General features: G+C 41.1%; 3 protein-coding genes across 4 annotated transcripts; 2 read left to right on the top strand and 1 right to left on the bottom strand.

Moving 5' to 3' along the window:
• Positions 1-2172: 2172 nt before the first annotated feature.
• LOC6579197 lies at positions 2173-2951 on the top strand. Its single transcript, XM_002005058.4, has 3 exons — positions 2173-2259; positions 2324-2644; positions 2703-2951. Exons 1-3 carry the CDS (start codon positions 2182-2184, stop codon positions 2877-2879), a joined length of 576 nt encoding a protein of 191 aa, XP_002005094.2. The 5' UTR covers positions 2173-2181; the 3' UTR covers positions 2880-2951.
• Positions 2952-4101: 1150 nt separating this feature from the next.
• LOC6579196 (stress-activated map kinase-interacting protein 1) lies at positions 4102-6412 on the bottom strand. Its single transcript, XM_002005057.4, has one exon. The coding sequence runs from the start codon at positions 6278-6280 to the stop codon at positions 4469-4471; it is 1812 nt and encodes a 603-aa protein (XP_002005093.1). The 5' UTR covers positions 6281-6412; the 3' UTR covers positions 4102-4468.
• Positions 6413-7083: 671 nt separating this feature from the next.
• Positions 7084-8493, top strand: LOC6579195 (zinc finger protein 239). Of its 2 annotated transcripts, XM_015163548.3 has the most exons (4): positions 7084-7179; positions 7240-7350; positions 7423-7982; positions 8040-8493. In XM_015163548.3, the coding sequence occupies exons 2-4, from the start codon at positions 7282-7284 to the stop codon at positions 8245-8247; spliced, it is 837 nt and encodes a 278-aa protein (XP_015019034.1). In that variant the 5' UTR covers positions 7084-7179; positions 7240-7281; the 3' UTR covers positions 8248-8493. The 2 variants fall into 2 exon arrangements, with proteins under 2 accessions (XP_015019034.1, XP_002005092.2); XM_002005056.4 differs by having other exon boundaries at positions 7112-7350.
• The last annotated feature ends 1509 nt before the right edge of the window (positions 8494-10002 follow it).

The raw sequence follows: 10002 nt of genomic DNA, 5'->3' as shown, positions 1-10002 counted from the left end.
TGCCGCAAAGGTGCTGCAATAGGCATTATTCAAGCAGCTGTACCATAATAATATTTATGTATACAATATTTAATATATTTATATACATTTTCAATAAAGAAAAAAGTGTTGCAAATTCATATTCTGCTTTTGACAGAGAAAACAGCAGCTCATTTGTAGATAGTATTAAGTTTGAAGACTGGTTGTGGAATTAACGATATTCCCACTATTTCTCGAGATTACTCCAGTTAGTCAGTGCTGCCTATCACAGCCTATCAATTACAGTGAAAAGTGCTGCCCATTCGCTCACTAAAATTTCATTATTTATTTTCATAGTATTAATACAAGTGTTAATCAATTAAATGCTGCACATTTAGCTTAATCTATTCATTTAAAACACTTTAAGCCTTCCTCTCTCTTCTCTCCCTCACGCTCAACAAATAAATCAACATTTAATAAAGCACTTACTGAGCTATTTTTTTTTTTTTTTTTTTTTTTTTTACTGAGCTATGCATAACAATGTTTAAGTACAGTTAGCTAGCTGGTATTGCTATGTTAGAGTTGGAATTTTTCTTATGCATTTATTAAATTCTATTCGTATTAAACAATTGTTTTAATGCCTCAATTAGGCTATTTATATTCTGTAGAAAAAAACAATTTCTATGCAACGGCAATTGTTAGCAGATAATAAATAAATGACAAAAGGACAAGTTCAATGCTAGCTAAAAATACAAATATAACAATTAAATTGAAATTAAATATATTTATAATTTTAAACAAATATTGAACTTAGATTTAGATAGGTTTCCTATTATAATAATATATTTATGCAGTTTTTTATCGGATGCATCGCCTCTAGATTTGCATTGTCCGTTTCCATTGCGTGACACATGCCACATGCAACTGTTGTTGGTGTTGTTGTTGTTGTTGTAGCCGTGGCTACTGCTGTTGTTGCATCGTGATTAATCTGCATATGCATAGAAGCTGGCCGTGCGGCCTTCTAAAAAATCGCGACATTAAATTATGCGCCTAGGCCTATTATTTTATGCAATTGATAAATTGACAAAACGGGCCGGCACAACATTTTGCTATGCCGCTCACTTTTCTAAACAATATTGTTGTTGTTGTTGGTGGTGTTAGTGTTGCTGCTGTTGCTGCTGCCGCTGCTGCCGCTGCTGCTGCTGCTGCAGTGAAAATCCGCTCACAATGCGTGCCAAGTTTGTCAGCCAACACGCTCTCAACTTTCATACGTGAACTTTTCATAGCTGTTGTTGTAGTTGTAATTGTTGTTGCTGTTGTTATTGTTGTTTGTCTGTCTGTCATTCATTTTCAATGTCAAGGTTGCAATTGTGTGCATTTGTAATTAAAAATGTTTATAATGCATTTATTGACTTTCAATTAGCTACAAAGCATCCTTGTAATCAAAAGGCACTTAGTATGGGTGTGCGAGTGTCTGTGTATGTGTGTGTGTGTGGGTCTATTCTTAAGTTAGTTAGCTGATAATAAAACGGCAGCACAAGTGGCACAAGCAAATGAAAATTCATTAACAAAAAAAAGACTCAAATAAAATAAAATAAAGTACAAAAAAAATTAAAAAGAATAAAAATTTTAACCAAAATATATTGAAGGCAATTTGTCGACGTTGTCAAGCTGCACTTGCCTATAATAAATTCTATTCGCAATGAGCTTGTTGCAGATATATATACATAAGTGTATACATACATATTCATTTATATATACATACATATAAAACATTGAACTCGCGTTGCAATTTGACAAATTGCAAGCAATATTCAAATTGGGATTTTGTGTCGTATTTTTAACTCGATTTTCTACCTTTTTCTCTTTTTTGGAGGTGGAGTTGCAGCCGTCAAGGCTACGTGTGATACGCATAAATCATGGGCATGGACAAGTCATATATGTACTGTAGATATATATGCATATGTGCCATATATAATGCACCTTAATCACTTAAACAGACAAACTGACAAAATAGACCACATTTATTACGCATACGTCTTGTGGCCCTAAAAAAACAATGGGATAAACAATTACGTGAATTTGTTAATATTTAATTTGGATCATTTGCTTAGCTATTGAAGCATTACTAAGTATGTACACGGTTAGTTAAGTTGATAATTACATTTTAATTGATGGCTTTAACTCAACAGGTGGAAATTGGCAATTTCATTTAGTTCTGTCATGGAGATGAATCGCATTTGTTGTTACCTCTGTCTACTCTGGCTGCTGGGAATCGGCTTTACCGTAGAAGCAGCACGAGTGAGTGCCCTAAGGATTCAATAACTATGACCCTACTGCCATTATATGCTCTTCAACTCTGCAGCGTCTGCGTTATATGGTGAATTTTCATGGCTTCGACTGCATCAATAGCTGGTCGATCATCAAAAACTGGAGCTGTGTCATCGTCGAGAATGGCAATATCAACACAGAATTGACACTGCTTGAGCCCATGCCTGTGGTCTGGATCAACTGTAAGCTGATTGTCTTGCGACCCCCACAGAAAACTGAAATGGTTATCTTCAATACAACGTTGGATATCTGTAAACTGCTAAGCAGCGGCAGTACGGCTAACAAGCTAGTGACCTCTGTCTATCAAACGATGCTGAAGGCGACCAATTTGGTACCACAGTGTCCCATTAGGAAGGTAAGTGCATAGGATGTAGAGGTCGTCTGCTGTATAGAAGCTCATTCCTCTTCTATAGGGCCTACTGTACTTCCATAACATGGGTGATTTGGAAAAATTGCCGGCTTTTATGCCAGAGATGGATTTTAAAATCTATATAAAATTCTTTAAGCCTAACTCCGCAGAGAATTTAGAAGTTTTCTTGAACGGGAGTCTTATCGAAATTAATCGACTCCGTCAGAAGTTGATTCATTGAATATATATGTATGTATAAATATATAGACATGTGAAAGGTTTGAAAAATATAACCAAATTTTTAATTTCGTTTTAATCAATCATTGCTGATTCATTTGTTGAACTTGTTAATGCCTGACTTTATATAGTCACGCCAGTTAGAAGGAGCACCGGCATCATCATCATCATCATCATCATTGGCTGACCTCAGATGTCAAATTCTGTTGCCAGTGAAATCGCAATTGTGTGCTTTTGTTTTGCTTTGTTAAGCAACCTTGGCCTTACATAGAATCGAAACGAAAACAAGCGTTTGATGACTTAACGTTGAATACAACTATATATATAAATATGTATACATATTTATCGTATTGCTCGATTCACACAGATCTGTCATAATTCTAACGGCACTTTGTTAAAACAGCTGTTAATCAGCTCCACAGCTGCCGTCCCTAGACACCGCCCATTCACGAAGCTTAGCGGCTGACATTGCAATGCTATAAATAAAACACAAATCTAACAACAATCCAAACTTAATAAATACAATTGCAATAAAGAAAAAAAAATACACATAAACAAATAATAGCCGTTAGTGCGGCCCGACCCCGTCTGGGGGTCTGTTAGATTAATTGCACATTGATTACAGACAATTGCAATGTCAACGAGCCGCGCTAAACGGAAATACAAAACGCTAATCGCGCACAAAACGCCAGAAAAACGCGTCAAAGTCGCGCGCGATCGCGTCAGACGCCTACAATTGAAGCAGCTAATACGGAAGTAGCTCAAGTTCGAGCATTTGTATGCCAGCACAAACGGGAGAGAAAGAGAAAGAGAGAGAACGAGCGCGAGCTCACTTGATGACCCAGCCGAACTTAGAAACGAAGAAAGCTGCCGCCACCCACCTTTAAAGAACAGCTCGTCACTGCACTTTTCATGCGCTCAATTTCAGCTGGGTCTGCTCTAGTTCAGCCAGAGGCGAAGGTGAAACACATTCCGTCACTCGTCAATATTTGAGTTGTTGTTGTTGTGAGTAGTCCAGTTGAACCTAATGCACTTTCCAACGGCGTCTGTATGGGAAATCAGTATTATGTGAGCAACTCACTGCTGTTTTCATGATGCACAGAATGCTCTTTGAGTTGACTGGGTAGGTCGATTGCAGTTACAGACGAAGGCGCTAGTCTCAGTGTGTGTGTTGTTGCTAATATTACACAATTTACAGTAATTGAGTGGAAGCTGATAGCAGAGTGTTTGTCTTTCAGCATAATTGTGAACTTTGATGCTATTTATTTTTCATTTTGCACTTCGGATTGGTTTTTAGTTACTTAAGTGTTTCAATAAATACTTATAGGCTATGCGAAACGTGTGTAGCACACGCCTCTTTAGGTTAGCAACTAAAATACAACTTCAACGGATGTATGGAGGAAGCTAGGCGGGAAAATTGGAGTTGGGAGAGAGTGAGAGGAGGGGAGGAGTGGGAGCGGTTTAATTAGCCGGCGGTCAACGAGAAACAAAAGTAGTTTGGCCTCAAGAGTTGCGTCTACTGCACGCTAGGCGGCACACCGAACAACCCGAGGCGAGGCGGCCCAGCCTGGCCAGCAATATAGGAACACAATACTACAACTTAAGCTGGCGCTTGGCCAGCTGCTTCTGTTTCCGTTCGCGATGCAGCAGGAACTCGCGCCGTACATCGCTGGCACGCATCTCCAGTATGCAGTTCAGTTTGTTGCGTATCTGCTCCGCCGTATGCACGTCCGTAACGAAGTCATAGTGCTTGAAACGAATGTTGGATATGGTGGTAGCGCCGAACCGTGAACTGGAGTGCATCCACGGGGAGCGCGGATTGGCAGGTGAGTAGACACCGTTCCCGCTCGTGATGCTCGTCATGCTGGGTGCCGAGGTGCAACTAATGGGCAGGCTGATGGAAGAGTTAGCTTTTAGCCAAATGCGCAGCATCGCCCTCAGCTGTCCCTGGTCCACAATCTCGCAGTGCGCCACCAAGTCAATGGGCGTCGACAGGGGCTTCCGATGCATAAAGAAATGGTTATTGAGCTGATCGATCTCAATGCGTTCCCCCGAGACGGCCAGCGTCGCATCATACTTGAAGAAGGGTCTGCCGATGATGCTGACTCGATAGGTGCGATGCATGGGTGCCTCCAGCATATCATTGTGATTAAGCAGGCGCTGCTCATACTCCTTGACATGATCCGGCGGACTGTCTCCTCCGCCCGCATCCGGCACATCGCCATTTAAATTGATGTTTTGCAGGGCATGCAGTGCAGCATCCGCCATTGCCGCCTTATCCTCCTCGGATGTCATGGACTTTGTGCCCAGCTGATTGTGATAGTCAATGCGGGTGACTGGCGCCAAGGGCCTTCGTTCGGCCAGCGTCAAATGCGAGAAGCCAAATTTGGAGCATGGCTCACGATTGTCTAGTGGCGGGAAATCATCCATGTCATCGTTGTCCTCCGTCATATACAATGCATAATGCTGCACAGATTGCAGCTGCACTGCATCTGGATACTGTAGGGTAGTCTTGTAGCAAACCAGGCCAATGACCTCTATGATCTTCGCCGTAGATAGCACACAGATCTTGAGCGGGTAATTGCGCTCCGGCTCGGGCAGCATATTCACATAAACATTTATTCGCTTCGTGGGCATCCCCACCTGGGCGGTGCCATCGAAGCGCGCATACTCAATGAAACGATTCTGTGCCTGTTTCGGACTTCTGGCTAGCTGCTCCGACAGCTTGCTCCTGACACGACCTTCGGAAACTTCATCATCGCTGACTGTTTCCGTTCGGCTCACTTTTGTTGCTCGTACTGCTGCCGCTGCCGCAGCCGCTGCAGCGGCGGCTGATGTGGAGGGCTTATCAATGGGTTGTTCGTTAAGCACTTTTCGCTTGAAGAAATCTTTGCGATCCGGCGGGACCACTTCCTCATTGTAGTTGACGCTTTTAATTCGCGCCGCTTTGCGCTTGGCTATATCCAGTTTTTCGAGTTTCTGCGCTGTATTCGAGCGAAACCGATGGGCGCCCACTTCGGGATACATTTGTATGTCAAACGAATGCGTCGACATATCTAGATCCTCATCATCGCTCAGATCGAGTCCCGGGTAGCAAACGAAATCGACCTCTTGCAGCGGCGGATCCGCTATTCGCGGTGGCACCATATGCTGCAGTGGAGCACTTCGTTGCATAGGCGTGGCAGTGTCTGGAGTTTTGGGAACTTGCGATTTACGCTGCTGCGCGGCTCGATGGCTGCGTCTATAGGCTTCCATCGCTGGGTTGGCAGTTTGAAATTTCCGCAAATAATGCTTGGGCATGTCGTCGCTCAGCATTACGGTCTCGCATATGCCCGTATCATCTGTGGAGATGAATGAGTTGCGTATGTGCGAGAGGAGCCAGTGCGCATTGGAATACGTGGCCATTGCACTAGGTAACACGTCTCTTTCTTCACAAAACAATACAAAATTCTTAGTTATCTCAGCATTTGTAGCTGCCAGGAGTTGTGTTCCTCTTAATTATTCTTCTTCTTGTTTAGTTTTTGTTCCAAACCAGCACTAATTAGAATATGTGGCCACCCCTAAAATTTAGCATTGCTACCACTGTTGTTAACAGTGGTAAGCCACTATGCTGGGAAATTGACATATTTACTTTTTTTTGGTTTGAAAAATAGATTTGGTAAATGCAGATTGTTAATAAATTATCCTGATTATATTTTTATGTTAAATATTAGTTTGTATTTACAATAATACTAGGAGAAAACGACATTGCCGCCGCTAGATAAACTATAACATTAGTTCATTAACAGCGCTATACAAGTTGTAACAGAACAGCTGATTACGAGATGCATCCCTGTTAATGTATTTGCCAGGCATATTGCACGGCGAAGATTACGCCACATATATTCGCCTTAACATTAATGTACTTTTTGAATTTCTGCTTAATATATTACAAGGCATATGCTGATTATAGAATATATTGTACATATTGTATTAATTTTATGATGCGACAAGAGGTTATGCCTGACAGATGGGAGTTATTTACTATTAATTAGAATATGTTTTGATTACTTCTATGTATTATATATGCATTATGTATATACATGTATATTTTAATAAAATATAAAAAATTTAATACAAAAAGTGTTAAATTTTCGCACATTGTAAAATGTGGATATGATGGATTAATTATCGATATATCTTCGATAAAATTCAATATGCACTATACCGATAGTACGATGTATTGATATGTAGCTCACATCGCTACTACCATATGACTTTTCTACAAGACGCGAAAAAATTACATATAATTTAGGGAGTTCAAAGTAAGTTTTAGTACACTTGTACTCTATATGGATCTGTTATTTCCAATAAGTACGATTCAGGATTTAAAACCGCATCGGATCGATGTTGTAGCAGCGCCCAAAATGGCGGGCATCCCGGTGGAATTCGATGAGACAGTAGTCAATCAGTTTAGCTGCAAACGTTGCGACCGCGTAAGTTTCCCTGTCATAGAGTTCACTATAACACATTATCTACAAAATATATTCCTTTTGGCCCGCCCGCAGACGTTTAAAAGTAAACGCGATCAAACGCTCCATCGCCAGGAGGTGCACAATCATAACAAAACTACCTACGAATGCAAACTGTGCGCCAAAAATTTCTGCAACAGCGGCAATCTGGATCGCCACATGAAGGTCCATAACGATGTGCGTCCCTTTGTATGTAACATATGCTCGAAGGCGTTTGCACAGGCTGTCAATCTGCAGCGACACTATGCCGTACACAGCGGCGAGCGTCCATATCAGTGCACCTTTTGCAATAAATCCTTTACCCAGCAAAGCAATATGAAACGCCACAAAATGACACACACGGGCGAGAAGCCGTTTCGATGCCAGCGCTGTGGCCGCTACTTCTCGCAGTTGGTCAACCTCAAGAAGCATAAGCTGGGCCATTTGAATGCCAAGCCGTATCAGTGCAACTATTGTGAGAAGGGCTTTACACAGCTCTCCAACTTCAAGCGTCATCTGCAGTCACACATAAAAGAGGGCGTCGATGTCGATGTGCCCGGTGCAATACAACAGGCAACGGCCCTAGCACGGGAGCGTCTAGAGGCTGAGCAGAAACCGTAAGAGAAAATGATCTCTGAGTAACCTAATCTAATCTTATTCTCTTGCCTTTGTAGAAGCTTCTTTGAGTGCATGATTTGCCGAGCCATTTTCGAAACATTTGGCGACTATGAGAAGCATGAGGGCAAGTGCCATGTCGATCATGAACGCTCCCAGATAGAGGTTAATCAAATGTCGCATATGCATACGGATGACTACTTGCCGATGAAGTTTTCGGTGCCCGATCTGGATACGCACGAGATCATTATTGAGACTACCCATTAATGCTATATACCGATACCTACACCAACACCTACACCTACAAACACACTTATACACACACTCACAACACAACATCAAATTATACATACACATAATTATACATGCAATCAAGTGAGTGCAACCCCATATATATATATATTTATAAATATATATATGATAAATGCGACTGCTACGTTAATGAATATGCAGGCCAACATATTTCTTCTTCTTATAAATAAATGCAAGACATAAAAAATGGATACAACCAAATTGTTGCTTATAACATTCATTTCAACGTATTTTACAATCTTCAACTGCAATTGCATTTGGAAAGCAGTAAAACGGGAAATGTATCAAAAATCATATGTGGAAATTTATTGACCCTAAAGATTAAGGACTTTAACTGCATGTTTATTGCGAGAATTTATGGCTATATGATTTCCAGCACTTGGCTTTGTCACGTGTCGCGAGTAAAAGACCTAAAAAGCGTAAGTTCGCCTTGGCCATAAAATTGGTCAAATGTTTATATACTCGTCGTATACTTCGATCCATTTGGATTTTAATGCAAGTGCTAAATTAGCAAATTAAAAGTGCTTTGTTAATAAGAAATGCTTTCACAGGTGTTGCTGACTTTATTGTGTATAGAAATAAAAAATTAATATCCTGTTTGTTATTGACCAGATCTAAAAACTAATTAAGGACACGTACGTGTTTACGCAGGTTTCCTTATCGCATTGCAATCTTTATTGCCAAAGGATAGCATTTGCTGTGTCATTAATGTTCCTATGCGCTTTTTTCCTTTTCCCAGCGTAGGGTGCGTAAATCAAACTATAATGCCGTCACTTGCTTGGTTACGCAGTCGCCTCTGTGTGCGCTCGGCTTCTGTAATATTTCATGTGCGCTCCCGGCCGATGGTTCATCTGTTTTTTTTGGTGCTGACGTCGCATCGCCGCCTGTGCGTCGTGTGTGCGTTCAATTGGCATTCAGTTGCTTAAATAGCCGCCTTAATGTCGGCACCGACAAATGGGCCACATTAATTATATCAGAGCGCGACATTCGCTATAAATTTATTTATGAAACTGTTTGCTTGTCCACTTGACCGCAAAGAATTACGTTGCGTTCAAATGCCGCGACTTCGGTTTCAGTTTCACGCTTTCGCTTTAATTCACGCTCTCAGCAATGCGTGATGAAAATGATTTCAGCTTCTCAAATTGAATGCAATGCATTCGAAATCAATATGAATATCTCATATGGCAATAACTTGCATCATTCCATAGCAGGTGGCGCTGCGTGCTTTATCCACGGCAAATATTTGCCCAAGCATATTGTGTGGCAAAACGAAGGGGGATGGAGTGTGAGCGGCAGGGCGCAGCATGCAAATACGCGTAATCAAAGTGGAGTGCACAAACAGTTAGAGCAGGCAGTGCAGCGTGGCACGCCCTGACGTCATAGTTAATGCGTTGATGAGTTTTTGCTTGGCGCGTTTAATTAACGCTGCAAGCCCCCAAGCACAAAACAAAATGGCGGCACAGGAAAACGTTTTTTAACGCCGCGCCGGAAAGCAGGCAACGCTTTTTTTATTGTCCCATGCGAAAGCTAAGCGAGCGTTGACAGATGTTCGTGGGCGTTGATATTATATTTGTAATACTGCTGTTAATCGACGTGGAGGTTGATGGTATTTATTATTAAATATATAATAAATATATATATATATATATATATATATATATTTTTTTTTTTTTTTTGATTATGTATATTTATTTTAAGCGCTGAATCTGT

This window comes from Drosophila mojavensis, unplaced genomic scaffold, assembly GCF_018153725.1.
Source record: "Drosophila mojavensis isolate 15081-1352.22 unplaced genomic scaffold, ASM1815372v1 contig_80, whole genome shotgun sequence".
NCBI classification, from domain to species: domain Eukaryota; kingdom Metazoa; phylum Arthropoda; class Insecta; order Diptera; family Drosophilidae; genus Drosophila; species Drosophila mojavensis.
The sequence above is the reverse complement of the archived record's forward strand: the minus strand, read 5'-3'. Positions and strand labels throughout refer to the sequence as shown.

Excerpts from the sequence above, each read along its gene's own strand:
- LOC6579197 (XM_002005058.4), top strand. The coding sequence starts at position 2,182 with ATGGAGATGAATCGCATTTGTTGTTACCTCTGTCTACTCTGGCTGCTG. Across the intron at positions 2,260-2,323 it reads TTACCGTAGAAGCAGCACGA|CGTCTGCGTTATATGGTGAA; the intron begins GTGAGTGCCCTA and ends TCAACTCTGCAG. Across the intron at positions 2,645-2,702 it reads CACAGTGTCCCATTAGGAAG|GGCCTACTGTACTTCCATAA; the intron begins GTAAGTGCATAG and ends CCTCTTCTATAG.
- LOC6579196 (XM_002005057.4), bottom strand. The coding sequence starts at position 6,280 with ATGGCCACGTATTCCAATGCGCACTGGCTCCTCTCGCACATACGCAAC.
- LOC6579195 (XM_002005056.4), top strand. The coding sequence starts at position 7,207 with ATGGATCTGTTATTTCCAATAAGTACGATTCAGGATTTAAAACCGCAT. Across the intron at positions 7,351-7,422 it reads GCTGCAAACGTTGCGACCGC|ACGTTTAAAAGTAAACGCGA; the intron begins GTAAGTTTCCCT and ends GCCCGCCCGCAG. Across the intron at positions 7,983-8,039 it reads CTAGAGGCTGAGCAGAAACC|AAGCTTCTTTGAGTGCATGA; the intron begins GTAAGAGAAAAT and ends TTGCCTTTGTAG.